General features: G+C 42.2%; 2 protein-coding genes across 3 annotated transcripts in view; both read right to left on the reverse strand.

Annotated features, from left to right (window-relative positions):
- Positions 1–1,725: 1,725 nt before the first annotated feature.
- On the reverse strand, positions 1,726–6,134 carry LOC112244847 (acidic mammalian chitinase-like). 2 transcript variants are annotated; one of them, XM_024412669.1, is made up of 12 exons: positions 6,092–6,134; positions 5,042–5,108; positions 4,867–4,896; positions 4,400–4,604; positions 4,242–4,298; positions 3,846–4,011; positions 3,507–3,631; positions 3,161–3,284; positions 2,773–2,955; positions 2,515–2,631; positions 2,281–2,407; positions 1,726–2,139 (listed from the first exon to the last, which is right to left on the reverse strand). In XM_024412669.1, exons 2-12 carry the CDS (start codon positions 5,064–5,066, stop codon positions 1,931–1,933), a joined length of 1,368 nt encoding a protein of 455 aa, XP_024268437.1. In that variant the 5' UTR covers positions 5,067–5,108; positions 6,092–6,134; the 3' UTR covers positions 1,726–1,930. The 2 variants fall into 2 exon arrangements, with proteins under 2 accessions (XP_024268437.1, XP_024268439.1); XM_024412671.1 differs by lacking the exons at positions 5,042–5,108; positions 6,092–6,134 and adding an exon at positions 5,016–5,030.
- Positions 6,135–6,422: 288 nt separating this feature from the next.
- Positions 6,423–16,225, reverse strand: part of LOC112244807 (contactin-2-like) — a 95,186-nt gene continuing 85,383 nt past the window's right edge. The window contains exons 16-22 of the mRNA XM_042299258.1: positions 16,096–16,225; positions 15,736–15,970; positions 15,407–15,522; positions 14,640–14,826; positions 13,563–13,675; positions 12,981–13,149; positions 6,423–11,497 (exon numbers count right to left, since the gene is read on the reverse strand). The exon at positions 16,096–16,225 is cut by the window's right edge and continues 91 nt beyond it. Of these exons, the coding sequence (XP_042155192.1) occupies positions 11,388–11,497; positions 12,981–13,149; positions 13,563–13,675; positions 14,640–14,826; positions 15,407–15,522; positions 15,736–15,970; positions 16,096–16,225 (1,060 nt within the window). The 3' untranslated portion in view covers positions 6,423–11,387. The remainder of the gene's footprint in view (positions 11,498–12,980; positions 13,150–13,562; positions 13,676–14,639; positions 14,827–15,406; positions 15,523–15,735; positions 15,971–16,095) is intronic.

Genomic DNA, 16,225 nt, shown 5'->3' on the forward strand with positions numbered 1-16,225 from the left:
AGGATGACCACATCAGTGAATCAACCCACTCAGGTGACGCACCCCTTCCAGGGATGGCATGAGAGAGCCCCAGTAAGCCAGTGACTCAGCCCCTATAATAGGGTTAGAGGCAGAGAATCCCAGTGGAAAGAGGGGAACCGGCCAGGCAGAGACAGCAAGGGCGGATCATTGCTCCAGAGCCTTTCCGTTCACCTTCCCACTCCTGGGCCAGACTACACTCAATCATATGACCCACTGAAGAGATGAGTCTTCAGTAAAGACTTAAAGGTTGAGGTCCGAGTTTGCGTCTCTGACATGGGTAGGTAGACCGTTCCATAAAATATGTGAGCTTATATACAGTACCAGTCATAGTTTGGACACACCTACTTATTCAAGGGTTTTTCTTAATTTGTACTATTTTCTACATTGTAGAATAATAGTGAAGACATCAAACTATGACTTAACACATATGGAATCATGTAGTAACCAAAACAATTGTTACAAATCAAAATATATTTTAGATTTGAGATTCTTCAAAGTAGCCACACTTTGCCTGGAGGTGTGTTGTGGAGGTGTGTTGGGTCACTGTCCTGTTGAAAAACAAATGATAGTCCCACGAAGCGCAAACCAGATGGGATGGCGAATCTCTGCAGAATGTTGTGGTAGCCATAATGGTTCAGTGTGCCTTGACTAAATAATAAATCATAGACAGTGTCACCAGCAAAGCACCCCCACACCATCATACCTCCTCCTCCATGCTTCACGGTGGGAAATACACATGCAGAGATAATCCGTTAACCCACTCTGCGTTGGAACCAAAAATCTAAAATTTGGACTCATCAGACCAAAGGACAGATTTCCAACGGTCTAATGTCCATTGCTCGTGTTTCTTTGCCCAACTAAGTCTCTTCTTATTGGTGTCCTTTAGTAGTGGTTTCTTTGCAGCAATTCGACCATGAAGGCCTGATTCAACCATTCCCTTCTGAATAGTTGATGTAGAGATGTGTCTGTTTCTTGAACTCTGTGAAGCATTTATTTGGGCTGCAATTTCTGAGGCTGGTAACTCTAATGAACTTATCCTCTGCAGCCAAGTAACTCTGCGTCTCCCTTTTCTTGTGGCGGTCCTCATGAGAGCCAGTTTCATCATAACACTTCATGGTTTCTGCGACGACACTTGAATAAACGTTCAAAGTTCTTGAAAGTTTCCAGATTGACTGACCTTCATGTCTTAAATTAATGAAGGACTGTTGTTTCTCTTTGATTATTTGAGCTGTTCTTGCCATAATATGGACTTGGTCTTTTGCCAAATAGGGCTATCTTCTGTATACCACCCCTACCTTGTCACAACACAACAGATTGGCTCAAATGCTTAAGAAGGAAATATATTCCACAATTTAACTTTTAACAAGGCACACCTGTTAATTGAAATGCATTCCCGGTGACTACCTCATGAAGCTGGTTAATAGAATGTCAAGAGTATGCAAAGCTGTCATCAATGCAAAAGATGTCTACTTTGAAGAATCTCAAATATATTTTGATTTGTATAACACTTTTTTGGTTGCTACATGATTCCATATGTGGTCTTTTATAGTTTTGATGTCTTCACTATTATTCTACAATGTAGAACATAGTAAAATAAAGAAAAACCCTTGAATAAGTAGGTGTGTCCAAACGTTTGACTGGTACAGTATGAAAAACTGACAAGCAAAATGAAACATTCACAATATTGTATTCAGTCTTACAATATTCCGAGTATGGTATTATTTTTATTTGAGAAAGACAGTAACCCGACAAATAGAAAATGACAAAATGAAAATGTGTATATTTTGTAACATTTTGCCAGTTGCAGTTCAGGAGCAGATCCTAGGATAAGTTATTGCCGTTACAGCTAGTTGTCATTGAAGGTTGTTATAGCATTCTAACTAATTGGTCCTACATAGCTAGCAGTCATTCAGGGCCAGTCACAGCACTTGCAGGAATCAATATAGACGAGGCCGGGCTGGCATCGGTGCAGGTAGGTGTTTCCACGGAAACACTGGAAATAGGTGGTGTTGTCGATGACGTTGACGTACAAGCCATCTGGGCGTCCGGAGCAGAAGCTGAGGATGGGGTCAGGGGTGGTGGTGGGGGCCCGAGTGGTTGTGGGCTTGGGGGCGAAGCCTGGGAGGGAGAAAGGGAAGGAGGGGTGGAGGGAGGGAAGAGAGTGGGAGATAAGATGATATAAAAACCTACCTTTACTGTACTTGACTTATGGGTTTATAAAAAAAAACTAGAATTTAACTTCAATGGAACTGAATTTACCCAGAGAGTTGCGGAGGTGATTGACAAGAGGGAAGGAACCATCAGCACAGAAAGCACCAGTGAAGTCATCCATGTCCAGTGTCCACACGGAGGCTCCTCCCAGGTTCTTGTTCCTCAGCCAATGGACCTGATGGAGCAAAAGGGGACAAAGACAGATGTGTAAACATGGACATGGGTATATAGAGAACTTGATTGATTGATGGATCAATTGACTGAGATGTTCCTGGCATGCACCTTGGCAGCGTAGCTCTCCTTGTTGTCATAGCCCACCCAGGAGCTGCCCTGGACAGCATAGGGGACCTTCTGCTCATCAATCCACCCAACAGTGGCGCTGGAGGTGAAGGCGCAGACCTGGGAGGAGAGAGAAGCATCCTGTTAGCTAATGACAAACAAACACATAAACAAACAAACAACACAATATAACATAGTGTTTTGAGATCCATGGCCTGTATGCTTTGAGTTTGAGAAAAAGGCCTCATAGATCAAATGTACCTCGTAGTAGGACCAGTATCCTGCTTCGCGGGTGAATGGGCCGGCGTCAGCAGGGCCTTTGGCGGGGGCTCCCAGGCCAGTGTTGGTGGTGGTGAGACGGTAGGTGCGGCCATAGGTGGGGAAACTCATCAACAGCTTCTCAGCAGGGGCACCGTTGTCCAGCCAGTAGGTGATGGCAGAGTCCTAAATCACATGGACAGGTGGTTAGGACAAGGCAGCGAAGTTGAAGGACATCAACACCAATATTTCCTATATGTAAATAGTTTATTTACAAGTTTCCTTTATATAATCATGGTCAATAACACAATGGTTTACAAGTACTTCCTGGTTTAATACTCAGCATGGAATAGAATCAATCCTAATAAAACCAAGTGTGTGTTAGTCTTACGACGTTGAAGTCGTAGTGTGTCACTGAGTCGTGTCTGCTGCGGTACAGGGGGCTGTTGTGTCCGGTTGCTTTCTCCCAGTGTCCGTGAAAGTCATAGGTCATCACGTTGATGAAGTCCAGAGAGCTGCAGAGACATAAAGAGACAAGTATATGGAGTATAGTGTGCCTGTTGAGTTTGTAAGATTCATGAATTGGATGTATGGTGTTATTCTCTATTATAAGGTTTTCCTTCATTGACTAATTTGTCTTTTTTAGATCAAATGTAATTTACCCCAACTCTGGTATAAAATCATTTCAAAATGTGTTTGACGAATGTCTATTTCACCCTCAGTCACATGCTGCCTACCTGGCGATCTGGGCCACCTCGTAGCTGGAGTTGATGGTGGGCCGTAAAGCAGCCACGCTGGCAGACAGCAGCAGCTGGGTTAGCTTGGTGTCTTTGGCATCGTCCATAAAGGCCTTCTGCAGCTCCTGTAAAGCCGTACAGAAACATAACGTTCTGACAGAAGGTAATATAAACTATTTGGCCCTTCAGGCCGAGCTAACCCCTTCAGCAGGTGGTAGATCGCTATACAACCATACATAGTCCCAGAAAATGAAAGTAACACATTGAAAGATATTGGTGCAAATCCTCACTCATGTTATAACTATCAGTAAAAAAAAAAAAGGTTCTGTTCAAGCTTACCCTGACGAGCTCAGTGAACCTCTTCCTGTCTCCGTTGGGGCTGCCGTTCTGAGTGGGGTACTCCCAGGCCAGGTTGAGACCATCAAAGTTGTGGGAACGCAGGTAGTTGATGGCTGACTTGATGAAGGCCTGGCGGCTCTCAGGTTTGGACACCATGCCGATGAATCTGGAGGGGGAAGGAGACATAATTTAACCATTATTCTGGTTGTGAGCCTATATGAAAGGACTGAAACCCAACAGACACAGCAGTCCTCCAGATTAGGACAAAAACCGGGAAACACTATGATAATTATAATTGATTTCTCAGGTGCTGGGTGCAAAAAGACAAATCTGCCTTATGTGGAATTGCGCAATATAATATCGTTATCAACCAATAAGAATCATCACTAGACTTACGGGCTGAGTCCGTTGACTGTGCCTCCGACAGAAAGTAGAGTCTTCAGCATTGGGTTCCTGCGGATCAGCGAGATAAGATGAGGAGTCAAACCTAGTGTTCATCATGGAGTTATCAACTAAGGCCCAATTCTCACTGAAGTACACCCAGAATCACTCACACGTTCTTCAGGTTGTTGAGGCTGATGTATAATGTTTCGTCGTTCCACTCGATGGGGGCGACCTGGTTGAAGCTGTTGATGGTGGCCAGGCCGTAGACCACATGGGTGCAGAGGAAGGGGTCGATGTTCTCAGGGGTGAATTTCCCACTGCTGGGGCGGTACTGGGCCCAGTTGGTCATGTGGCAGACCAGTTTGGTGGAGGCGGCTGAAGGTAGAGAAGGAAAACTATTCAGAGACAGAAGTTCACATTGACCTTTTGGGGTACCTTAAAATAGCAGGCTGGACATTGTGTTCATTGGGATGCTCTCTTTATTATTCCAAATGCTTATGGGGGATCTGTGGTTTTTGATGGGATTGCCAAGCATGTTGAGTATGAACCACAGAATTATTTAGAGATAAATGATGTATTCTATGGTCTAAACATTTCAACTGAGAAATGTAAAAAGGTTGATGGCGAAAAGGCTTACCAATCTGCACCATCAGCAGAAGGCCCAGACCTGAGGAGAGATGACAATGTTTTCATACACTGAATGACCCAGGCCCAGAGGATCATATTGAAGAATAATGATAAGAATATGATGAGGATGATGATAGGGATTATAATGACTGAAGAAGCCTGCAAGCACAGTGAGTCTGTGGTACCTGCAAGCACAGTGAGTCTGGCCATTGTGTTGTGAAATCCAGTCGGTTATCCTTAGAAACAATGTACCTGTATAAATAAATACAAAATATGACATAAATGCATGAATAGACACACATTTAGTATTTTTTTTTTTTTTTTTTACAAATTAACTAATACAGAGTTACTTAAATATAGATATATAACAACATGTTATTATTATACAATTTTGACATTTCATTATTAAAATACTTTTTAAAAGTATAGAGCAGTTCAGTTGTTATGTTGTTAATTCAGATGAAACGAGTTTGTAAATATTAAGTATTGGATACTGTTCGTAATACACAATCCATAATATTTAGCAATGAACCTATGTTTCTGTAATAGCGAGATAGCAAACAAAGTCAGATGTATGTATGTATGTATGTCCAGACTTAGGTCAAATGTATAAACAATTTCAAATACTTGAGGTGCACTTTACATAACTTGACTGGTACAATGGAATCGCTAAAATGTTCCCAAAAGTGCACCCACCCCGCACTGTGTTCAATAATGTATTTGAACCAAGTCTGTTGCATGCATCCAGATGTAGGATCGTAAGTTGATCACTCTTTTACTGCTGAGAATTTTCCTGCACAGCAGGAAATTGAACCTTCTTGTGTATTTCAGGTGTAAAAAAGCTTCTAAAGTTTGTAATTTCTACCTTGAAATTTCAGAATTATTTGCCGTAGTGAATAATGTATGTATCCCTATGAAAAATATCCTTTAATTATAATTCACATAATAATTCACATTTCCTGTTGCTGCAGGATTATTTTCCTACTGAGGCAAACTGGCTCAAATGAAGATCCTACATCTGTACACACACTCATTCACTGTTAGCAAACCTCCTCAATCTCTTTACATGCAATTCTACAAGTTAATTAATAAACACTTTGCTGACTTTCATCACCATGTCATCCGTGATAAGTAAGGTGCAATATAGTAGGTATATTACCTCTGATATCACAAGCAATGTTACATAAATGAATATAAAGTTACATATTCGATACAATACATGAATACCATATTACCTTTCTCCACCAGTGACAGAGGGAGAGTTCCTACAGTAGCTGTGCTGTGTTCTTGCTGATTTATACTTCTCATTTTCCCTAATAATAATTGGTACCAAAGTGCAAGTGATAAGATTCCTGAGTAATCCGGGAAGTGGGAGACGAACTGATTACCTAATAGATTCAATTACACACACTAGGTAAAATGGCAAGTATTATGACTTACTTGAAAAGGGGATATTCATGCCGCTAGGTCACAACTGACATAATAAAGCAATCTAATATGATCATGCTACATCTGCCATGCAAATTCAACAGTGGTAAGGAAATAAAAAACACAGTGGAACAAGCATGATTTAAATACAATCCCAAGGTGTTTATTGAGTAATATTTACAAGTGCCATACCTCCCCTTCACTTTCCCATTTAATCACAGATTTAGAAGGGCCCAATGGTATCAGAACATTTCAACATTTCAGCCCAGCCAGCTGACAGACAAACACATCCTAGCAAACAGGTTGCCCTTAACCACTGATACAGGGACATATTTGTTTTCATCCCTTTATGGTTCAGGTTATGATTCCTAGATCTGTGGTTAAGGGCAAGCTCTACCTCAATAGCCATTGTAGCTTCCACCAGGAAGTGTGATTTGAACCGACTTCTTGAAAATGACACAGAATATTCAGAGAACAGGGGTTTGAAAAGATGTCACCTTAGTATTACAGAGATGCTGTAAGATGATAATTACTTTTAATGGGTCTTTAGCCGATGGGAACTTTGCATATAAAAAGCGTTGGGTTAACAAAAACATTCACACACACACATATGCAAATGAGCTAGCAAATGAGCTAGCATTACGCAAATAAGCTAGCATTAAGTACATAACCAAAAAGGCAGTGTTTCCAATATTTCCCATTGGGTTAGAAACCAAGCAAGGGCAGATCACGTGTACTTGTGAGTCTTTCAGGCCTATACCAGTGCTGGGTGAAAAAGGAACAACACTAGCCACCAGAGAGTAAGCAATTTTTTTCTGAGTATGTGAGCTAAGTGTGCGCTAACAACTGTACTCTAGCAGTACAGCACCACACAGTATCTACAGACAGATGATGAGTGAGATCCAGTGTATATGTATTTCTTTACTACAATAACTCCTATCCTGCTCTTGAGGGAACATAGGCTGCTTTCCCAGTTGGCGGCTCTATCAGTTTATCTTGAACATTATTGAACAGCTAGATGAGATATAGTGTATAGTGATCTCCGAGCTGGGTGATCCAGTGGCTTACAGCATTACCGGCCATCTGTGAGACCCTGCAGTTGCTGCCACATGGAGGAGAATGAGATATCATATCACCAGCAACGTTTGACTACAGTTTGACAGGCAGGTTGAAAGAGAGTCAACTTGACTCCCTTGTCCTGCAGTTTCGTATAGCCAGCCGGTAGTACCAATCACACTTCCACTGTCTTCAACTACGAAGTGTGAGTTTGAGTTTCCCCCCCAAGGAAGTCATCACTGCAAGACATCTGGATATTTCACGTGTTTTTAAGCTGCCCTCTTTCTTTTAAGGTACATTGAGCCACATACAAAAACAGTTTATAAAACACAACACTCCCAATCCAATATAAAATTACCCTGAACACCGTCAGGCACAGGGTTAAGTGGCTTCACCCACTAAAATCAAAACAACATCATTGGTCTAAACATAAAAACTGTCCGGTGGGGACTAGTGTGGTGCTGAATATGTCTATGTATTATAAAAGCAACACTACTGTCACTACTGGGGCACTCTGGGTATACATGTTGACAAAGAAATGCTCTCTGGAACCTAAAAGGGTTGTTCGAATGTCCCCATATGAGAACCCTTTGAAGAACTATTTTTGATTCCTGGGAGAACCCTTTTGGTTCCAGGGTTCTCCTTGGAACCCAAAAGGGTTATCCTACGGGGACATGGGAAGAACACTTATGGAACCCTTTTTTTCTAAGATTGTACTGGTGTTGCTGCTGTACTAACAGATTGTCATCAACATGTTTCATGTCCAGAGTGTGTTTGTATCTTGCTCATTCTGATGTTGACAATCAATCGATGTCTGTGTAAGAGAGTCAATAACATCATAATAACTTCTATACAGTTGTGGGCACAACAAAGTGAGATGTAGCTAACAACCAAACAACACCAGAAAAACCATCATCCAACCACTTACTCAACAAACCTTTTTCACCTCTCAGACTTTTACAAATAACAAAACACAATATGATTTTGGCTTCTCCAGACCGCTTGCAAACCATAAAAAGTATTGTTTGATTCCTAAGCTCCTGAGATGTATCGAAATCATGAGCTAACAATTACAATTTATGAGGACCCACAAACCCTGAAGTGCCGCAAAACTTCTTGATACCTTGCACTGTTCTACTGCATAGAACAACATGTAGCAGCAGAACTGTGCTGCCACTGGCCAACCTGCCTATGAATGTTTCAGAGCAACAGAAATGAAAAAATAAAACAAGAGACAACATACAGTAGTTGCCATTTTGTTTCCTGTTGCCTAAGCTTCATCTACCGGTAGTTATATTCAGAACAGACACACTGCGTTGAAATGGCCGTTTACCATTGAACTACTTGACTATGCCCAAAATCAATAGTTCAAGGTCTTATACAGAACACACATTCCACAGACTTTACAGGTCCAAGGGGGTATCAAATATGGAAAAAGAATATCCACTGTTCAAATGCTGCCATGGTTTTAATATACAGTGGCAATAGGCTTGACAAGGACAGTGGTTGACATGTTAGTATTGTGACTTTGGGAACATTGGGAACATGTAAACAGTGTGTGGGTATTATCCTTGCTTTCCACCCAAAATCAATCCCACAGGGGCTTCATGATTAACTAGCAGACGCGGTATGTTCCATAGATGACATATCCTTGCAGTGAACTCTCCTCAGACAGGCAGTGTTTATGGCAGAAGTGTTGCATGATTAACAGTTAATGAACAACAGGACATGTTATGTAAAGAGGTGAACGATAACACTGTACTTTGTGATCAGTCTTCAGTACCTGTTTTCATCGTTTTATCGCAACTATTGCCATTGCGAAATACTCATCTTACACTTCAGCACAGATGGGTTTCATAACCAACCCAAAAACACTGAATTGAAATGGTTTTCCATTTGTGTCTGAATCTTCTAAACAATGCAGGCACAAAAAAAAGTGTAAACACAGAACTGATAAATATCTTTATAAAGTTGAGTTCCCAACATAAACATAAAGGTAAACATTCATTTGGACGAGTGAAGTTATTCATTCAGACGCTGTCACCGCCATAACTACATCACATAAAACAAACAAACCAACACACAGGCAGAAAATCCTAGGACGAGACAAAAAGTTGTGTCATAAGAAAGTAAGCATGCGTCCATTCACAGGGAGTTCAATTTGAAGTAGACTTCCTGAAGAGCCATGAGATGTATGAATGAGGTCACTGTTTAATCCCCCCTTCATCTTATTCAAGAGACAAACAGTTGGTCAGTGTCTGAGTGCACCAGAGATGTCTACTGTTCTGTATGTACACATGATGTTCTACATACAGAAGATAAGTTGGGTGACATATAGTGCTAAGCAATTAACCAAAATGTTATTTTTTGTTTTTTAATTAACTAACTGACCAATGTCGGTTCAATTATTTGAATTCCATTTATATATATTTTTTTACTGTAAGCTCAATGCACTGTTTCTCTACAAAGAAATCAGATCAAGCGCAAACTGTGATGTAGTAGGGAGATGTAGTTTTCAACAACCCAATATTGTATATAGTTTACTGCAGAAAATGTGGTAATTAACTATAATGACCATAATCCATTGCGTGCCTACTTGTCCGGTCAAGTTTGTGGAGCAGATACGGAGAGGGAGAGAAGGGAGGGATAGAGAGAGCAGTTGTTTCTTCGTGAGGTATCTCTACCCGACAATACAAGTGTTTGATAGTTGGTATTCAGCAGTCATAAAAGTATGCCTTATTTACTTGGAAGAACTACTAAAATAGTGATTTCGTCAGACAACGTAGGCAGCAGCTCTATAGAGCCAGGTAATATATAGGATGACTCATTGGGGAGCACAGAGATAGTAGGCTGGCTGGCTGCAACTGCATGAGCAGAGATGAGACAATGTCTTGGATTTTTTTTTTTTAAAGGGCCCAATCAGATCTGCTTTAGCCAACATCCGCAAAATTGATGTTTTGACCGTGTAGTAGGTAGAACTGTGTTAGAGCTGTCAAATCCCCAAGCAGCTCCCGGCATTATACCTAAAGTGGACATTACCATTGGCTGCAATGAGTCGCAATAAGAGAAATCACATGCAGCCTTGATTACAAATTTGAACACTAGAATGTGAGATGTAATCTACACCTTGATTAGTCTGATGGAAATCCTTATTATTTAAGTTGAATGATTTTACAATTTCAGTGTAATTATTTCTACATAGCCTACACTTTCTTATTCGGGAACTTCTAACGCAAATGGGGCGGGTGACGATGATCGCCAGAGCAGCTGCTCACCGATTTGACTGCAGTACAGTTTCACCTCTGACACCTCCAAAACATCCACCCGCATGGGTGTCTGCTAGTGCCAGTTACTGCTTGATCTGATTGAATCTAGTCCGAAGTTATCAAATAAAACAAATGTATACAACAGACATATTTTATTAATAAAGTAATATGAATGGTTAATAAGTGGTACGCAGTATTGGGTCGTCACTACCATCATGGGGCTTTAAAAAAAAAAAATTCTGTGTTATTGCAGCATTCAACCCACATTATGCATAGTGCATTTATTGTTAAAAAAACAAACATTGAAACCGAAAACCATTTTTTACATTTTTTAAACTACACGAAATTGAACCGACTTCAGAAAGCACGACTGACATACGCTATCGAGCTTAGGGTTCATAGCAGAGTAGGGGAAGCCAGGAGACATGGCGAGTGTGACGAATTGCCCTGCTGCTGTGAAGGAGGACAAAAGCCTCTCGTATCCCCATAAGGCATGGTTCTAATGACACCAATGTAATTGACAATCAGGTAGTCTGACCCCTCCCTTAAAACCCATAGACACACACACTTAAAAAATGTCCCGGTTTGATGTTCTTATAAAAAGAAGAATAAAATAACCATTTTAATTCCCCCCATCCCCCTTGCTTCAAAATATTACCCCACACACCCTTGTCCACCTGTTCAAAATACCCTCCCCGCCACAACAAAACAATAGGTAGGTGAATCTGAACAATAGGCTTTACACCATGACTATGACACAATGTCCAGGGACTGGCGGAGATCACAGGTCCAGTAAGCCAATAAGAGTGAGGCAGAGTGTGGCGGTGAGAAGGAGGGGAGCATGATTGGACCATGGGGATCTTGCTTGGTTCTGCACCATCATTCCAGTTCCTGTTTGAGAGAAAGAGAGCGACAGAGCGAGAGAGAGGTGGGGTGGGGGGGGGGTCAGAATTGCAGACATGATCTAGTACAGTATTATACCAACAGTTGCCTACTTGCCTCCTTGGCTTTTTTGAGGAGTCACAGCTAGGGTCTCAGAATAGTGGAAGACAGGTCCTAATATGGAGCACAATGGAAATACTAATTGACTCACTTAAACCTGTCTCTCTGACTGGCTAAAACAGCTCTATTGTGTTCTAACTTTAAGCAGTCTTAAAGGTGCAATATGTAACTTTTTAGGTGACACAACATAATTCTCATAGAAATGTGAGTTATAGATCTGTCATTCTCATTGAAAGCAAGTCTAGGAAGCGGTAGATCTGTTCTATGTGCTCTATTTCTAAGCTTCCATTTTTAAGTTTCGTTATTGCTCTTTTACTTTCTACACTATACTTGCTTGTTTTGTCACATAAACTGACATTTTTGCAACTAGGAAATGATGGAGTGATTTCTGCATAGGTCAAATTTAAGCAGAATCTAAGTACTAATGTGTGTGTGGTGCCGGCGCACACGTGTGTACAGTACAGATGTAGGATCTTAATTTGATCACTCTTTTGTTGCTGAGATGTTTCCGCACTAACACACGGTTATATTAACAGTATTCTACTTTTCATGTAGCCTCGTTTTGACCAGATAATAGCCTTATCACCGATCAAGCAACATTAAGGACTAAATGTTCAAATCCTGCTACTACAGGATTATTTTGCTGAGACAAATGACGATCTTTCATCTCTATGTGCATGTCTGCGTGCACTAATACAGAGCCCAGTGAGGTAACCCCCCATTAACCCTCACTGCCTCTCACTAAACCCCGTTACTCAGTGACAAACCCCAACTTCCATCAGCAGCATATCAACCTCACAGGCAGATGTCGTGTGTGGCTGCCAGATGATACAAAATACTAATTAGTCCCTCTTGGTTCAAATGAGCACTTATGCTCTTGTACCCTTCTGTGTGTGACAGCTAGCTAATCCTGTTAGCCTCAGGCCATGCTAGCTGTTGGCGGTAGACTTGGTGAAGAACAGGAGGAGAGATTCGGATTATTTCCTCCTGTAGTGAGTTCTAGTCACAGCAGGAGTGGTGTTGCTGCTAGGCAAGTCCCAGGTGGGGATGTAACTTAAACCTGACACAAAACCTTGCCTGGATAAGCTCTGGGGCTATGTGGTGTGTGACTGAAAAACATGTGTTGTGCCGAAGTCTCCCTTCCATCAAACCTCAGTGTCAGTGGCTACGTCCCTATTACATCTCCTTTTGTTCACTTCCCTTCACTGATTTGAAAGGAATTGACTGGCATATAAATATGGTGGAAATTCCCTTTAGTATAGCCCATCCTTCCACCAATCCAATGCTTTTAGATTTGTGGGAAGTAGCGAATGAATGTACACTTCAGGAAGAAGGAGATATTATTGCGACATACCCAGTCAGTCTGTCTCACCTGAGTCGCGGGAAACAATGGTCTCGTGGGCGGCTCCGTCTCCTCCCTCCCCCCAGGAGCGTATCTCCAGGACCACATAGCCGTTGTCTTTGGGTAGGGGCAGGGTGACGGACGTCTTCCCCTTGTCCAGAACCTTCAGTGCAGACTGGCCCTCATGCTTATACAACACCTGAAAGAAGAGAGAGGGAGGGAACCGCTTCATTTCAGATTCTGACAAACTGTACAGAGGAAATCAGTTATTTCATGTTTTCCTTTGCCCCTTTGTTCAATGTTTGTTGAAGTATTTTTGGTTTAAGAAGCTAATGTTTCTATTCCTTTTCTTTTTTTTCTCTCTGCACACTATCGCATTATAAAAACAATAAATGATTGTTAACGTTATCTGTTGATGATATGCCGTATCATGCTCTAAGAGTTTTATTGCTCTGCAAATCTGATTACTTACACAAGTAGCTCATTATGATTTATCCAAACAACATGAATCATTTTGACCGCATATCTCCTTTCCCTTCACACATTTGCAATATGACAAACACATATCCACCTGCACACACACACCTCTCCTTCAAAACAGACACCACTCACCTTGTAGCCCAGCACAGCTGATTCGTTGCCGAGGGCCTTGACATGATCCCACCTCACAGTTACCCATGAGCCATCAGTCTTCCAGAACACGTTGCCAGGGGGGCGATTAGGAGCTGTTAACATAAAAGAACAGACAACAACTTACTGGCCGGTCTCTCACCTTCTGAAACTTACTTGACCAAGACATGACCAGGAAGTTATTGAGGAATTACACTTAGATACTTAATAACTTGGTAATACAAAGGTCTCGCGCACAAATTATAGATACAGCGACGTTATGATCCAAACTGTAACCGAACTGCAAACTAAAAGGCATGATATCATATATAATATATTAATATAGCGTTTATATATATAAACGTTATATAAACATATATGTTTGTGCGTAATGTTGATGTTCGTGTGTTCCGAAATGGTACGTCAGCTGTCCCCATAGGAGAACCCTTTTTAGTTCCAGAGAGAAGAGAAGAGAGAGGAGAAGATCCTCTGTATCAGGATCTAAATCCCCTACTAGAATCCCTTTACACACTTAAAAGGAAAACTCCACCCTCAAACTATCTTTTGGTATTTGTTTCATCAGTCCATTGTTGATATAGACCCAAAATGTTTTGTATGTCAGCGATCAACTTTTCAAGCGATACGACAAAATGCATCTGACAGGCTGCATTTCTGCATTTTAAAAGTGACATATCTTGAAAACATGATTGTGGACATGCAAAACATTTTGGGAGCTACAGTGTATATCAATGGACTAATACCCAAATATTTTTTGCCTTTCTTGAAGCCCAGTGCATGCTGGTAGTCAGGTGCATGGTGGATATCTCCCCTCCCAAACACACTGTGTGTTTGAACCCCTGGGGTATTCTCAGCCGGTAGGGACAATCCATCTTATCCCACATGGGAGAACTCATACTTACACCGCTGGCCTAACCCAGTTATGTCACATCTGATCCCTCGAATAGGGTTGGGGCCAGGGGACTGAAACAATATTATAGTGTGTGTGTGTTTGTTATGTCACACATACAGTACGGTGTGTCGGTGGTGGAAATTTTGTGTGTGTGTGTGTATCCTACATACGTGGTCTCCTGGTAGTGACAGTGGATTTGGGTGAGGCTGGTCCTGTGCCAGCGCTGTTGTAGGCCAGCACGGTAACATGGTACCGGGTACTGGGTCTCAGTCCTGCCACGCGAGCCGTTGTCTCCAACCCGGCTGTACGCACTCGGTCTGCAGCTGCCTCCCGCTCATGCTGACGCCAGTACCGGATCTGTAAACACACATTTTAGCCTAAAATATAAGCATTTTGTTATCTCTTAAACAGTTTCCTTTTAAATGTGTACAATGAACAATAACCAGATTAATGAGCAAAGTTTCCTCCAGCTGCCCTGCCATAATATTAATGACTCTCACTCTGACTCTCCTCTTTTTCCCCCTCAGGGCCATCATGATAACCAGACCTAATCTGCCTGGTGACGGATCCCAACCAAACAACACATCAAATAAATGAATAAAACCTTTATTAGTCGGGGGATATAAGATATCAAGGCTGAGGAGATGAGGTGAGGTCATCTCCAGGGCAATGTCACTGTTGCCTCAGGATGGTAATAGCATAGCTGTTACCTCAGTTAACTTTCACACCAGTACTGACTGGTTCAGACTGGTTTGAACCTGAAGTCTAGATATGGGTCCCAAATTGCATGCTATTCCCTTTATAATGCACAACTTTCGACCAGGGCCCATTGCTTGTCACATTGTTTGGGGTAAATGCACATGTCGGGGTATATCGGGGTATGATATATTTCATGGTATATGTATATGTTCATGTGTATGTTGTGCAGGTCCTTAACCTCGTAACCTCTGAGGATGCCATTGGCGCTGAGGTGTTGGACCGGGTCCCACGACACCTGCATCTCGAACGCCGTCAGAGCCGTGGCATTGATCCTCAAGGGCGCCACCGTGGGCTCTGCATGGAGGGGCAGGGGTCAGAGGTCAGGGGTCAGGGCTCAGGGGTGAAATTAGGGTTGAGGATTATATCCAACACACACAAGTACGATAAACACAGTGAACAAATGTGGTTGGTAACATTTTGTTTTTTGTGTTTTTGTTCGCCCTCTTGTGGCAATGTAGCATAATGTTCCTCATCCTTCTTGTATAAGCCAGATCTGTTCTGACTCACCCTCCTCTGCAGAGTGCACCAGGGCAATCTGGCTGAAGGGACCCTCTCCTTTACGGTTGTAGGCTTTGATCTTCACCTCAAATGGGCAGTAGGGGGACAGGCTCTGGTTGGAGTACACATAGCGAGACGACTCCACGTTGGAAACACGCTCCACCACCCATGTCGGAGTGTTCCGCTTCCGGAATGCCAGGATGTAGCCAAAGCCATCTCCATTCTGGTACTCTCTGGCCATGGGCTGGGATCAGATTCAAACAAAACTTCATGTCAACTTTGACAAAGCTCTCCATCTAACTCTCTCTCTAAAATGCGCACACACACACACTCAGGCATGCATACACATACACAGACAGACACACTTACGGTCCAGGTGATGATGAGTTCGTTGCGGTCTCCTCCTCCTCCACCTAGTCCACTAGGGGCCACTGTGGGAGCTGCTTGCTGGGTGCGTACGGTGTGAGAGGACATGCTAGGCTCTCCACTACCCAGGATG

Source organism: Oncorhynchus tshawytscha, linkage group LG02 (genome assembly GCF_018296145.1).
Source record: "Oncorhynchus tshawytscha isolate Ot180627B linkage group LG02, Otsh_v2.0, whole genome shotgun sequence".
Lineage (NCBI taxonomy): Eukaryota > Metazoa > Chordata > Actinopteri > Salmoniformes > Salmonidae > Oncorhynchus > Oncorhynchus tshawytscha.

What these genes read in the sequence shown, in the direction of transcription:
- LOC112244847 (XM_024412669.1), bottom strand. Translation starts at nt 5,066, where the DNA reads ATGGCCAGACTCACTGTGCTTGCAG. An exon ending in TCTGCTGATGGTGCAGATTG is followed by an intron (nt 4,605 to 4,866) that starts GTAAGCCTTTTC and finishes CTCTACCTTCAG; the next exon opens with CCGCCTCCACCAAACTGGTC. An exon ending in CTCAACAACCTGAAGAACGT is followed by an intron (nt 4,299 to 4,399) that starts GTGAGTGATTCT and finishes GCTGATCCGCAG; the next exon opens with GAACCCAATGCTGAAGACTC.